The sequence below is a fragment of the Cuculus canorus genome, chromosome 11 (genome assembly GCF_017976375.1).
Source record: "Cuculus canorus isolate bCucCan1 chromosome 11, bCucCan1.pri, whole genome shotgun sequence".
Taxonomy (NCBI): Eukaryota; Metazoa; Chordata; class Aves; order Cuculiformes; family Cuculidae; genus Cuculus; species Cuculus canorus.
This window is the reverse complement of record NC_071411.1, coordinates 5677810-5693601: the sequence shown is the minus strand read 5'-3', so window position 1 is coordinate 5693601 and position 15792 is coordinate 5677810. Positions and strand designations below refer to the sequence as shown.

The following is a 15792-nucleotide window of genomic DNA, read 5'->3' as shown; positions in this document are numbered from 1 at the left end:
TACTCAACATCCAGAAAAGAAAAAACTCTGGCAGAACCTGCCAGATCAGATAAGAGTAATAGCACACACAAAAAGCAGGAGCCAGTACCAAATGTCTTCAAAAGAACCTGCTGTACAAATACCTATTTGGCCCATAACAGAGCTTTTCTTCTTTGATCTGAAACACAAGCATTTCTATTCCTTCCTTTAGAAAGGTTATTACTCAAAACACAGTTACAAGCACCCACAACTCTTGTATCTTAACTTTACTTTTATGAAAGAATCATTACAGTTGTAATTATGAGAATATACAGCATTAATAACTTGTTCTTAATTTTATTTAGTCTCTGACTGCAAGAACAAATAGTCACTTGTCTGTTCTTACATAGTTTATAGATATGTATCTCACGGATATTGATGTTTCCTATATTGAAGGCTTCCAGTCCATAAATATTTTCAAAACATTTGAAATATATGAAAACCAAAACTGAACAAGATGTTCCAATTGAGGATAAACTTACTTTAACAGTAGCACAATACTGTCAGTATTTTTGTATTTAGTTACAAGTTCTTACTATTCTACACTATTGGAACATCTGTGATCAAGACACTCTCATCATCAATTCCTCAGTCTTTTCAATGGCTGGTTACTGTTACTTCATAACCTAAAAAGGCCTAAGAATAGCATGTTTTCCTCCAGTACGCACCACAGTTCAGCTATCAATACTTAAAACATTCCTCAACTTTGCAAATATATTATGAATTCCTCATGCCCTTTAACTGCCCTTGACTGATCCCAGTAGTTTTTATATTTACTTTTTAAGTGTTTACAAAACTAACAGAAGTCTAACTGCTGCTAGCGTTTTCTGTGTTTTTCCACTCAGCTGCAGTGTTACTACAGGATTTTGGACTTTCTATTATAAGCCTACTGGAAGTTCATCATTTATTTATACTTTCTCAAGACTGAAATAAACTCTATGGCATTGCCCAATCACATACATGTGTTCCTGGTACAACGCAACTCCAAAATTGTACCCGATTAAGCATCTGGCTCCAGCACAATCATTTTCCTTTTGGAAAAGGAAGCTGTTCCAGGTCTCTGGCAGAGATGTCTTCTTTAAGATGGTGCAGCCCAATCCATCTCTCTGCCTGAGGTTCCACTCCTAAAGCAGGCTGAAAAAAGCTCATCTATACTCAACAAAAACATAACAATACTGCAAGGCTTCTTCCACCAATTCTGCTGGAAGTAGAAATCTTTCTGGAAAGAAAGACAAGTTGGGGATCTTTATCCATTGTCACAGCAATATTTAACTAAACTTGGAGCTCTTAGATAATCCAAACTCTCAGCAATTGAGCAACATTAACAAGAAGCAATTATTAATGCGACTCAAAAGAAAAACCAGGGACAACAATCATATAATTCAGCAGCAACAGCCTGTAAAATTGCTAGCTTTAGGGATGGAGACAGCTTTCTTCCTTCCCTTTCCAAGTTCCACAAACAATAATCATTTTCACTCCCTGTTATCTATTAAAAGAAATCACAAAAACCAAAATGCAACAAATAAGCTGAGTATTTGTCCACACATCTTGCAGTTCTAAATCAGATTCAAATCAATACAACTGAAGTAGCAATCTGAGAGTCAGACAGTACAAACCCACATGGCTCTTCCCAGCTTACAGAAACTGAGTTACATTAATTAGATCAAGCAACCGAAACTGTTCAAATTTAGTAGGAAAAACAAAAGGATAAAGCCAAATAAAAAGTATTTCCCCTTGTTTACATTAGTAAATCCACCTGCAAATGATCAATGGACTGCTGCAATAAACACATGAAACAAAGTTAAAAACAGAGTGAAGAAGAATTTTATATAACCAAAGTGTATTAGGGAAGCAAGGTTTTACATTTATAAGCACAGGACCAGGAGCACACCCAAACCATCCCGTTAAAATCCTAAGGAAAACACATTTACTGGCCTTCATTACTGCTAAGTAACCGGATTCATTTGAGGTTTGTAAAAATTCATTGCAAATACAAAAGGGATTTTTGTCTGTTTTTAAAACCTAATCAATGCGTTTCAGCTCCTGGCTCAGGATAGATGCATCATGACTGCAATGGATCAGCTCCAAGAATTACAGTATTAGCTCTGCAGCAGTGGCTCTAGATGGTATCTCTGCAGGGAAATCCTCGTCAGCAGTAACTTACCTCTATTATCAATGGTCACCAGCACTCCTACACTGGATTCTAAAGTAAGTATGGTGGTGAAGTTTGCCAAAACTGAGATCTTCCTACCCCATCCTACTCTTAAGATCAGACCAGCATAAAACTGGATAGTTCATTTGAGGTGAAAAACACTTACATAAAAATATTAACAGGTGTACGTAAGGGCTGGCTGACATCACCCTCTTACCAAAAGAATCTAAGCACTGAAATTTCACCTTAGTGCATTATCGGGTCAGCCTCCCAGGACACTCAGAATAAACATTCAATGTCTGAGCAATGAAATGTCTCCTCTACAGACACTGCAGGCTGTAAGCACAGAGCAATATCAAAAGTACTAGAAAATAAAACATTTGTTCAGCTCTCAAAGACAGCTATCATAACAAAAGCTGAAAAGATGTAACAGAGGAAAATAACAGACATGGTATCTACTGAAAGAAATGGTACCGATACATAAAATATCAAACATCCCTTAAATAGATCAGCACCAAACAGCACAGAGTATCATGCAGGAATCTCTACAGGAAGCAGCAGAAAAAAAAAAAAACATTACGATCTCGTAACCTCAAATACAATTTTTCAGATCTCACTAAATTTAGTAAGATACTTTTACTCAAACACCTCTGAACAAACAGGACGTCCAGAGATGTCTTATGCTTCTTGAATCTTGCCAAATTCCTGATTGTTGTTGTCAAACAACAAAACCCTGTGTAATGTTAAGTGAATGACATATTTTCTTTTAACAATTATTTTTATAACAAATTCTTTCTCTTCTTTCTTTCATGATCCATATACTTTTACGGCTAGTATAATACAGAAAAAAAAAAAGAGAGCTTTCAAGGCCTGTTTATTGATGTATTTCTTGTATTGCTGGTCCAACATTTGATGCAGTACCCCTGATGTGGTCTAAAAAGCTGCAAGGGTTTCTTCTTTTCCAAGCAGAGGACTTCATATTTGTCCTTGTTCACTCCTGAGGTTCCCGTCTTCCCATTCATTCAGCAAGGTCAGGACCCTCCAGAGGGCAGCCCTGCCGTTGAGCCTACTGACTTATTCCTTACCACACCAACACTTGCAGATCTGGCATCATCTTCAAACTTTACCAGAGTGTACTTCATGTCCTTCAGGTCACTGATAAAAATATTCAGCAGCACAGCTCATAATACATAGTCTTGCAGTATTTCACTTGTTACCCACATCCAGGTAGAGCATCACCCATCAACCTCTGCCCCTGAGCTTGAAACTCAAACCAGTTTTATTGTACTCATCCAGCTGTTCATACATCCAGACTGCAGCACCCCAGTTTCAACAGAAAGACATCATGGGAAACAGTCAAAAGTCTTGCCAAAGGCAAGCTAAATGGCACTGCTCTCTCTTGCCCACAAATCTAGTTATTTTACAGGGCAGCCAGACTGGTCAGACATGATTTGTCCCTGCTAAATCCATGCTGACCATTACCAAATAATCTTCATGCACCCAGAAACATGGTCCAAAATTTGTTCCATAATCTGTTCCATGATTTTCCTAGGGACTCCCTTACTGTACCTTTGAGGTTGTTGTGTTGGAGGGGGAGGCAGGGTTTCTTTGCTTTCTTTGAAGCGGGGTCTCCCTGCAGGAAGTGTTCTGTAACATTTTTATCTCACATATTTTAAGCCTAGAAGCCATAAAGCACAGCCTTAATAAATTTAATTTGCTATCATGAGAATTATTTGGCTTACAATTTAATAGTTAGCATTTCTGTAACCAAAACAATATGAATGTGCTCAATTCAACCCATACCCAGTTTGAATTAAACAAAACCAGTAGTATTAGCTACCACACTAACACACAAACTTGTGCCTACACATTTTTTTTTCAGTTGTTAAAAACGACCAGTTATTTGGAGTCCTTTCGGTCTAAGAAAATACTTTATTTCCCACACAGTTTCTCAGAGCATTTGGTAAACTGTGGCAATGAATTCTCTATAAAAAGGCCTTATAACAGCCACTCACAACTACCTAAGGCACTGAATAATTCCAAGAAATTTATTTTTTAAAGCCTGGATATCTGTCAGAGTCTTCAGGTTCCTACTAAAAGCTTCCACCACATCTGCCAGAAGGCTGGGAGAAGTCACATAAAAACTCTCAGGCATTTTCAACTTGCTTAGTTTTAAAAACAAAAACTAAAAAGTATATGCCCCTCTGCAGTGATAGAAGCTGAACAAACATATTTAGATTTTTTCAACTACGGCCCACTTTTTCTCTTGCCTCGATTCGCACTTTTTGAAACACTCCATGCTCAGCACAACGCCCACTTCCTACATATCTAGTGACTCAATTTTTCAGACATCTCTTAAAAAGATTAACTTGTAATTACTCCAAAAAATCAGAATCCATTTTAAGCATAAGATTCTAATGCTACTGCTGTATGAAAAAATCCACAAAGAGATATTACACTGTTCCTACAAATACAAGCAAAAGCAGGCACTGCACTGGTTGTCTTTAGAAGTATGACTAAGCACAGAAAGAGTCTGAGGACAGATACTCATCCCACCACCCCCTTCCACCTTTATGTTACACATTTTTAGGCTCACATATTACATTAAGAATCTTTTTAAAAAGCAAATCCAAATTAAATATCTGCTTTTAATTGCTATTTGCCTGTGATCTCGAAGACTCATCCTACTTTCATCCTTAATAATGCTGGCGTTACATATACATTATCTCCTTTGGGCACATAACTTTTTCCATGTATAATTAAAGTGCCTTTATACAAAGTAAACATTCACTTCTTTCAACTATAAGTAACACGTCATCTTCAACTTGGTCTATTTATGTGACATACTTCAGCTTAAGCCAACCTCTGCCTCAAAAAAATGTTGTATACCCGTCCCCTTGCCAATGTTTACTGAGGCTTTTCGGTTTCTACTCTCCTTTACAGATTATGCCAATACAGCTGTTTACAGACTATGTGGTAAAGAGGATCACTAACATGATTCACTAAACCAAACCAAACCAAACTCAAAACCCTCAAGAAAAAAAAAATATTAAGAGTATAACTGAAAGGCGGCTCAAGAGGCAGCACAGAGACTGGACTGAGTGACTGGAAAAGCCAGAAACTGGTATTGCCGAAGTCCACAACTTACAAAACTGCAGCCCCAGATCATTCATGCAATATTCTGAATTATCTGAAGGTTTCCCCCATTACTAAATTGACATTTCACAGTCTTTGATTGTTCATAAACCCATAACTGATAAAAGCCCTATATATAAGCTTCTGAGAAATGTTTACAAACACTGTGGCAAGAAGAACTCATGCAGGTTTAAATATAGGTCATTGATAGGATAATGACATATTCCTAAGTGATATGTACTTATTAGAATTTCTGTAAACAATGATGATAAGCATTCCTGCATGCAAAATGTTCTGGCATAGGTTTAGGGGTTTGTTTCTACTTTGAAAAAAACATAGAATTCTCTAAAGTAGTTTTTGTGATTCAAGATTAAGACTGTATTTACTGACATCATCTACATGTCTTTTCACTACAGCATTTTATATCTATGATGCCCGAAGACGTATATTTCCCCCTCCTCCAACTACCTCACCATTTAACATTCAGACACTCAACCAGATGAAAAACAGACCGCATTGCCAAGAAACAAACACAGAATCCACAATTCTCCATATTGCTGTATCCATGTATTAAACCTTTCATAGTACCACAACACCATGCAAGGTTTAGTGATGTATTCCTATGCATAATCTTAAATCTACTCTTTGCTTGATCACTGTGGTTACTGATCCAGATGCTCACCTAGGCTATTTTCACCAAGAACCCCATCAAGTCCTCACAAGACAATATCTCAAGAACCATCACCTATCATCCTCTAAGGTACAACTACCAAGTTCCTGTTTTACATCAGCTATGTAAAAAGAGTAAGCATGTACTTTTTTTGACCTGTATTAGAAAAGCCAAAGCTAACTGAAATTTAAAAACAAACAAAATCCCACAGCTGACTGTCTTTTAAGCTCATCTATTAATCAGTACACTTGCCCAGCAGTCAGTGCTATGTCAAATTAACCATCCTTGGCACATACAGACTGTTTGTAACCATAATAGAGCACACGTGGGTCTTAAAATGTTCATCAATTATGAGAAATGTTAATAAAAAGCTATATGTAATATACTTTTAAGATTAAAAACAGCACAAGGATTTGGGACATTTGTTTTGTTGAGTCAAACAAGAAAGTCTAAAAAGCTATGCTTAAACTGAAAAATATTTAATGTACTTCAGTTTTCTAAGGTGTCTAAGAATGCACATCACACAGAGCCAAACCAACACGCTTAATGAAGCACTAATACAGATAGGAGTTTGCACAATTATGGGCAGGTAACTTAAAAGACACGGCATAACCCAGCCTTAAGAAATTAAATGCTTGTCTTGTCCCATCATGCCCAGGTATTGCATAACACAGGATAGTTAACAATGGAAGGTTTAAGAACTTGGACTGTGTTGTACTGTTCTTCATGCTGTGTCACAGTACTGAATAAGACCGCATTAATTACAGACCATATTATTCTTAAAAATCAAGATCTACATTGACGGCATTTCATAGATAGGCAGGCTTCAAAGCTAAAAAACGGAGCTGATTCGGAGCATATGAAGTTCTAGGCATAACATCAATACAATGGGAAAAAAAAAAGCCAGTGCTGAGGAACTGAAATCTGTACTTTGTCCATTCCTTGATGGATATTTAAAATTAACTTGACAGTCATTAAGTAAAATAACTTTACTTGTCCCAGTTCAATCCCTAGTGGACAAAACATGCACTACAGAACCCCTAAAATTCACTTAATAAAACAGCCAGTCTTTTTGAGAGTTAAGGTAACACAGGATATACTTTAAACCATTTTCACCAACAATGAGAAAAAACTTGTATGCCATTTGCTACACCCCTGCTGCCAGTAACAAATCTTCTATCAGGTCCAAGCAACAAAATACCCTTAATAAAATTTCAAAACGGCAAGTAGGAAGAGTGCCAAACAAACCTTGTAATATTTTAAATCCTTTTCTGGACACTCCTCACAATTAGCTGTATTTACATGCTCAGACAAAACAGTCATTTCGCAGTATTTGAAAAAATACTATTACACCACTACATTCATACAAGCCTGTGCTTTCAGATTTGTATTACTCACCTCAAAATCACCTACTTCCAGCAATGAATAACAGGCATGAAAATTTTTCAGTACTTATCATCATTTTCTACTGTTAGTTTTATGTTCACTTAATAATACTTAACATTTCTGCTTAACAAGAAATTATCAGCTTACCCGAAAAGTAATCAGTTTAGCTATAACACAAACCTTAACTTCTTCGACAGGCAACCGTATTTATTACAGCGAAACCAAAATGATTGGCAATCTGCTAAAACAGACCTGCTAAAATAAAGGTGGAGTTCGTTATTTTAAATAAAGAAAACCTCTTACCTTGCCTGTCTTGTGATCAAACCAGACAAGCGCATGGTTCCTGGACAGCACCTTACAGTCAAAAGTTGCATTATTCTGAGCTGGCCGGCAGCGAGCCACTGAGCGGCCGATCTTGACAGGCTCGTCCAGGTAGACATGACGCTCCTGAAACGGATGAGAGTTCGGGCGGCAAGTGAAGATGGCCAAGGCTGAAGGCATCGAGGACAGATTGTGGTTGCCACACCAACCAGAGATGAAGAGAGCCTCTTCTGATGCAGATTGTCCTCCACAATTGTTAACCCAAACCTCCACAGCAAATTAATATTAAAGCAGGACAAACATTATCATAGGAGAGGCCTAACAACTCATTGTTTCAGTGTGTAAACTAATTCTGGCAATAATCCAGTGAACAAGCCCCATTATATCTTTTAATAGTATCAGCAGTGGCCCAAGAAAAGTCTAAAATTTACCACTTTCAATCCATCCTCCTCTGGAAGAACAGGTATGAGCATCTGATTCCCTCAAAGAGAAGCAAAGGTTCCTTGAAAGAGGGATTAAATATATTAAATCCAAGTAGATGAGTCATACAAGTACTGTTGTTTGTAACCTCAACTGCCTTCTTTTCCCCCTCCTTCCGTAAACAGCACTGACCAAAATTCTGACCAACGCAACATGGAAGCAAGGAAAGGTTTAGGGAAGAATGAGGGAGAAGGGTTAGCGTCCTCTCTCAAAGCGCACAGATCAGGAGTTGGAAGGTGAACACGAAGCCCTCGCTCCACAACAGGGATCCAGTCGCTTCATACGGCAATCCGCATCTCACCATCTTCGTACAAAGCGGAGCAGGTGGTCCTCGATTTCGGACGGGTACGAGAGCTACGCCGTTTTCCTCTTCTGCACCCGATAAAGCCGAATGCTCTACACTTTCGGGCAGCCGCTCAGATAAGGAACTTGATAAGGCATGGAGAGAGCTTCGAGCTCTCCTCTCGAGGCGCGGGAAGACTCCAGCGGGGCTCTGACAAGTCGTTCCCGGCGGCTCGGGCTGGCGGCGAGCGTCCCTCGGCGGCGGGGCTGGAGGCGGCGAGAGGCTGCTCGGGGGAGCCCCGCCGGCCGGGCGGTGGGTCGGTCCGGTTGCCGGGCGAGGCGCTGCTGCCGGAGCCCCGCGGGCCGGGAGAGGCGGCGTCCCTCAGCCCCCGCGCCGGCGGCCGCGCATGGGGAGGCCCCGCTGCTCGGTCCCCCGTGCTCTCCTGGCCCGGCGGCGGCGGGAGAGGCCTGGCGGCCGGGCCCGCTCGGTAGCTCTGCCCCTCAGGCAGCCGCCGGCCACGAAAACTTTCCGGCGACCTGCGGAGCCGAAAACAAACCGGGTCAAGCGCCTCCCTCGCCCGGCGACACCCGCGCCGAACCCCGCGGGAGGGACGGGGCGCGTCCGGGCGCCGCTCCCCACCTTACCTTGAGCGCGGCGGCCGCCATAGTGACTGGAAACCTTCCCGGTGTGGCAGCCGCGGCGGGGCCGGGGCGGGGCCGCGGGGCGGGGCCAACGCCGAGGGGAGGGCGCGGCGGCCACTCCGACCGCGCGAGCTGTGCGCATGCGCATCTGCGGGCTCTGCGCATGTGTGCCTTCAGGCTCCGCGCATGCGCGATATTAGCCTTCGCGTGGGCGTGAATCCGGTCTCTGCGCATGCATTACTTGGGGGTTTGCGCATGCGCACCGCGCGCGGTGAGGCTGAGGCAGCTGCTCTAGCCACGCCCATCCCAGCGCGCGCTTCCGGTTGCGCGGGGCCGGTCAGGGGAAGGTCTGTGAAGCGGGGTGAGGGGTGTGAGGTGACCGGGGGTGATGGGCAGGCCTGAAATGGTATAAAAAGGGTTCTTGGGTACTGGTATGGCTACTCAAGGAGATGGTGGATTCCCCACCCTCGGAGTGGTTTAAAAAGCGGATGGATGAGGTGTTTAGGGATGTGGTTTAGTGGTAGAGAGGGAAGGTTGGACTTGATCTCAAAGGTCTTTTCAACCTAATGATTCTGTAGGTGATGATATAAATTGGAAGGGGGAAGGTGTGATTGAGAGCAGCCCTGCAGAGAAGGACTTGGGGTGCTGGTAGATAAGAAGCTCGACATGAACTGACGATCTGCGCTTGATCTGCGCTCGCAGCCCAGAAGGCCAACTGTATCCTGACCCATATCAAAAGCAGTGTGGCCAGCAGGGCGAGGGAGGGGATTCAGTCCCTCTGTTCCTCTCGCTTGAGGAATACTGTGTCCAGTTCTGGAATCCTCAACATAAAAATATGGAACTGTTGGAACAGGTCCAGAGGAGGCCACAAGGATGATCCAAGGGCTGGAGCACCTCCCATACAAGGACAGGCTGAGAGAGTTGGAGTTGTTCAGCCTGGAGAAGGGAAGGCTCCGAGGAGACCTTATAGCAACCTTCCAGTATCCGAAGGGGCTACAAGAAAGCTGGAGGGGGACTGTTCACAAAGGCTTGTAGTGGTAGGATGAGGGGGAATGGGTATAAACTGGAGAGGGGCAGATTTAGAGTAGACATAAGGAAGAATTTCTTCATGATGAGAGTGGTGAGACACTGACAGAGGTTGCCCAGGGAAGCTGTGGCTGCCTCATCCATGGAGGTGTTTAAGGCCAGGTTGGATGGGGTCTTGGGCAGCCTGATCCAGTGAGACGTGTCCCTGCCTATGGCAGGGGGGTTGGAACTAGATGATTTTTAAGGTCTCTTCCAACTCAAACCATTCTATGATTCTGTGATTTAGACTAAACATTAGAAAGAAAGTTTCCATGATGAGGGTGAGGAGGCAGTGGCCCAGGTTGCCCAGGGAAGCTGAGGCCGCCCCATTCCTGGAGGTGTTCAAGGCCAGATTGGATGGGGCTTTGAGAGACACAGGGGTCCCATGATAGCAGCAGGGTTCTCCCTGGCAGCCTCCTGCTTTCCCCCTGCTCTTCTTCTGTTGTGATCCCGGGTTGAAAGCTTTGGAAGCTGTGGTGTTATTCCTCCTCAGGGAGGGAGGAATGCTGGCCATGCTCTGGCGCCTGCAGCTCCAGGCTGGCAGCCAGAGGAACCCTGGAAGTGGTGCCCAGCACTAGGCAGAGCAGTAGGGATGGGGTGTCACTGCTGCAGCACTCCCACCATGCACCTTGGAGCATCCCCCAAGGTCAAGCTGGTCCTCATTTTCAAGAAGCCAAGGAAAGGCTCTTGTTTTTTCATGATCATACGGTAGGCTCTGCTGAACAGGTCTCTCCGGTCCAAATTTTAAAGTCCATCATTCCTATAACGCAAGCAAGCAGGGATTGTTTGGTTTAGGATAGATGCTGGAGTTGTGCCAGCACTATAATTACTCTCTGACGAGGAGTTAGGATCAAGGATCTGGAAGGGTTCTGTGATGCCAGAAAGGCCAGACTGCTGTGGAGAAGTGGAGTTGGACCAAGCAGTTTACCTGGCAATGTATGAGGGGAATAAGCAACAATTGAGGTAAAGCAGTGCAGCGTAACGTAGAAAACATGAATGCTGTGCTGCTGCTTATAGTGTGGGGAAAACCTTGGGGTTGTCTTCAGAATTTTCCTTTCTTTTTGACTGCACTGTGATTTGGGGGGCTGTGGTTCATTACAGTCTAGTCTTCCATTTTCTTCCAGTAAGAACAAGACAGCAAAACCAGGCTGTGTCATCTGCGTGTGAAGTAAAGAAATGAAATCCAAGATGAGAGACAGGTCTGATATTTGAAGACAAAAAGACTAACGGGAGGAAGCTTTAGGACTGTATGGCTGTAGTTCTCAGTTCTCCTGACATGAGAAAAGCAAATATCTGGCACACTATTCCGTGGCTTTGATCAGCTTGTTTACGAGATTATACTCTTGTGATAAATATATTCCTAATTTACTCATTTTTTAAATAAATGGAAATTCAGTTTGGCTGTTGTTTACAGCAGACAAGGTGCCATAAGTAATCAAAAGGGGGAAGAAAAAAAAGTTTAGAGAACATGGGGAATAAATTTAAGTCCATCAGGAGTTAGATTTGAGGGAAAGAATTGGAGAAGTAGAAATCATTGAGAACATTTTGGAATTGCAAAGGTATAAAAAGTGGAACAAAGGGTACTACAGGTGTTGGAATGGAAAGAATATTTATGAGTGCATTTTTGGTATTATTGTATGCATGTTTAATGGAGAAAGTAAAATCAAAGATGAAGAATCATTACCATCTATAGGACCTAGGATAATCAAATCAGAAACATAAGCTGAGTAGTGGATATCTTTTTCTAATGTTCTCTGTAAGCATTTGTAATTTATTATAAATTATTATATGTTTATGATTGTTATTCAAACATGTCACACTGTATTGTCTGTACAGTATCTTTCTCAAGTCGTCCTGTGACCAGAGTACGAACTGCTGTCTCTGTCCTTTAAACTGTAAGCTGCTGCCAAATTACGGTATCCTGAACCGTTCTCTATCCCCTGGAGAAATCCTAAGTTGACAGTCCCATGGGGGAAGCAACGGTACATGCCAGCTGCCTTTCAAATACTTTTTGGCACTGCCAAGCAGCTCTTGTAACAGTTCTACCTACTTGTCAGCGAGGGCATTAACTGGAGCCTTCTTTTTCTGTGTCAGTGCCAGCCTTCAGAGAAGGTGGATGGGTTTAGGTCTCTCTCAGAATTTTTAGTCCTATTTCAAATTGCTTAATGAGTTTGAAAGTTGTCAGGGGCTGATTCATAGACTAAGTTAAAATAAGAGGAAGTGGTTGCATTCTGAGACGAGAGAATTATTGGATGAGTATTTGATGAGGTATTTGATGCTTACTAGAACATGTCCATCTTAGAACAGTGGAAAGCAACAGGTGGACTGAAAGATTTCAGTATAAAATGTTCAGCTGCTGTACTGTGCTCAGCCCGAGAAAGGAGGACATGGAAGCTCGTGCTTCATTTCTGTGAACCACTGTTTGCTACATGACCAGAAGAGGCACTGAGCCTTAGCCGCCGTGTCAGGTAAGGGCAGCAAGATGCCACTGCAGTGGCTGTCCTTTTTCTGGGCATGAAATCCGTAAAGATTTTATGATGGCCATCATAGCTGAGGGCAGTTACAGCCCGCTGTTAGAGCCATCTGGGGTGAGGGAAATGGAAGGGAGGCGGCTGTCACATTTGTCCACTAAAGAGCTGGTGTCTGTTTCACAATGCTGAAATGCAGCAGAGGCAGAGTTATGTGCATACCTGCCAAACATCTGTTTTCTGGCTTGAGCCTATCAAGGTGTAGGAGGGATTCTGTGGTCTTAATGACTTGATGAATTATAAAATCTTTTGCTGAAGGAAGCCTGTTGTGAATTCTACATTAACTGTAACTGACTAGAGAAGAAAAGCACTGAGCATCACTAGCGGCAACTCAGTGCCAGATTTTGGAGTACTGCACAATGATGATCTAAAAGGCTACCACAATCTTAATAAATGCTAGATTAAGATTGCCAGCAGGGAGTTACTGTCAATCAGTTGCTTCTGGGGAGATCCTAACTCAAGAGAGATCTCAAGAGAGATTGTTATGTTTTGAGGGAATGAGGCATACAGTATAGTGAAAATTCAGTTTCTAGCATAAAAATTAAGATGCAAAGTGATAATGAAAACAGAATAAACAGGTAAGTTGGAGGTGCACAGTTTTCTACTGAGTTCTCATCCCTAAAACTCATTTGTCAGCAATTTACTGAATCAATTTCTGACTGATTTTCAGTAATACAACAAATTCTATATAATTGCACTCAAGCCATATTATATTTTAAAATATGACAGGCATTCACTGCTAGATAGAGCGATATGGAAATGTTGCAACTCAGCTGGTTTAATCTTCTCTTGTCAGGTAAACTCCACTTATCTTGTTTTCATTCAGACCCTTCCCTGCTTCTGTTTCTAGTTTGCATTGAACTTATTAAGATACTTGTATACAAATGAGTATCTTACTAACGTAACAGGCAGTTGTATTAATGTAATCATGTAGTAAGCATATATTGAATATACTATTTAATTTACATTATGTATTAAATAATTTGTATGTAATATTTCTATGATTATATAAAAAGCATTTTAATTATATATAATCTATATATCCAATTTATATTTATATAAATATGTCTACATATTTTTATATATCCTATTTATAGAATCTAATATACACTGTTTTATTAATACACATTGTGTAGTATGTTGTTAATGTACATATATAGTAAATACAAATAAGTATAATGTAACATGCATACTATTATTAGAGTATTGTGCTAATATATAACTAATTTTGCATATATTGTCCCTTAATTTCTAGTGAAATTAGTTAATTTGGTATGCCTGGCATTTTAGTAGAACATAGCATGTAATCAGCTCTTAGCTGTTTTTCTATTAATACAAGATGGACTTTTTGAAATTTTTGATGTTTTCTGTGGCTTTTTGAAACATAAGAAAAAAAGTATTTTAAAATAAATATGACATTTCTGAGGTTTGTTTGTTTGAAATAAATGTATTTATTGGACCGGATCTAATTTCCAAATACAAATGAAGTGTTGCTTTAAACTAAAGTCTCAAGGCAAGGGGGTGGTGGAGGGGGGGAAGGCGAGGTGAGCAGATGATGTTTACCCCGTTCTTTGGTGTTATTCGGTGTGATCAGTCTGCACAGTCACTCCCTGACGAAGCTGATGGAAGTTGGCCAGCCAGCAGCCAACACAACATTTGCTGCTACCTGATAGAAAGCATCCCACTGAGAGAGGCAGGATAGAACGGTGGGGACAGCAGCTGTAGGAGAAAGATAGAGAGTAGAAGAAAGCAACATAGGCTCAAATGCCTCTCTCAGAATCCAGCTGTCATAGGCCTATACCCATTTTTATTCCAGCAACTGCCATTACAGGGGATGCTTTTTCTGGGAGATACTCTTGTGCAAACCCTGCTGACTATTTATAAGAGATGGTTGTCTTTCTGCAAAATAAGACATAGTTCATAGAGCTTTTTAAGGGCAGATTCCATATGAAAAGCCCCACTGTTTCATGAGACTATAGTGCAAATTGTAGGAAAGCATTCTCAGTTAATGGATTGCTAGCTTTGAAGTCTGTATTTTGTCCTGCACTGATAGGCAACTTGAAGGAGAAAGCAACCAGTTTCAGTTGTTCAAAATGTTACACTGCTTTAAATATGTGCAGAAATATTTTTATTCTTAAACAACTGACATCCTTTCTCAACCAAGGAAAATCATCATATTTTACCAAAACTAAAGTGTGTTTGGAACAGGGAGATGGTAATTTTCCTGAACTAATGTTTCCCTGGTGATTAGGAATAGCTTTAATAGGTGAGAATCCTCTCCTTTTCTGTGACTTCTTTCTCAAAGATTCTGTCTTCAGTCTCTAAACTTTCTTCTGCTAAAAGATTATTTCTGTAAAGCATCAAGTTGAATTAAGTCATTGTTTTTTGTTTGTTTAACAGAAAGAACAGAGGATACCAGTCTTACTATGTACCTGTTCTTACTTTACTTGTATATCGTTTTTATTCATGTAAAAACTTAAAATAGAGGCTAGCAGAAGCTAGAAGGGAATGCATGACAATAATAGCTAAAATTTTGGTCTGCCCATTGAATGTGAACAAGGGAAAGTATGAAAATATAAACAGGGGAAGGCTTGTAAGAAGTCATGGGATGATACCTTTTCTTAAACCAAATGGTAAAAGCTTTTGGACAAACTCCGTTTCAGCTCTTACGTGGGAACAGGAGATGAAATACCACTGTAGAATCACTGCCCTTAGTTTAACCTGATGAAGCTAAGTCTTAGTCATGTCTTATTTTGGACAGTGATCTTTTACAGAACTCAGAAGTTAACTACTGGAAAATTTTGTGAGCCTTATGTGGCATCACAGTAAAATTCCTGAAGTCACTGGAGACGGCAGGAGCCTGCCAGACTTCCAGCAGCCACTCCCGCTGCGCTACAGAACTCCATTCTTCTCAGTTCATATCTAAAATTCACTTTGCCGCTAATGGTTGATGATAGCTGTATCTTACATCATCGCAATGATAAGTCTGTGTGTTATAATGTTGTTTATGTGTTTGTTCCTCCTTTGTCTAGGAAATTACTATAATGATCAAAGCCTACTTTAATTTCTAGCAGCTAAACAAATGTTGTTAGTGGGTTTTAAGGAACAGTGCA

General features: G+C 41.2%; 1 protein-coding gene across 48 annotated transcripts in view; it reads right to left on the bottom strand.

The window, feature by feature from the left end:
• The window catches only part of SLMAP (sarcolemma associated protein), an 83310-nt gene extending 75440 nt beyond the window's left edge, over positions 1-7870 (bottom strand). For all 48 annotated transcript variants that reach the window (XM_054076179.1, XM_054076177.1, XM_054076190.1 and 45 more), the window contains exon 1: positions 7665-7870. In XM_054076179.1, coding sequence (XP_053932154.1) covers positions 7665-7862 — 198 coding nt within the window. In that variant the 5' untranslated portion in view covers positions 7863-7870. The remainder of the gene's footprint in view (positions 1-7664) is intronic.
• Positions 7871-15792: the final 7922 nt, after the last annotated feature.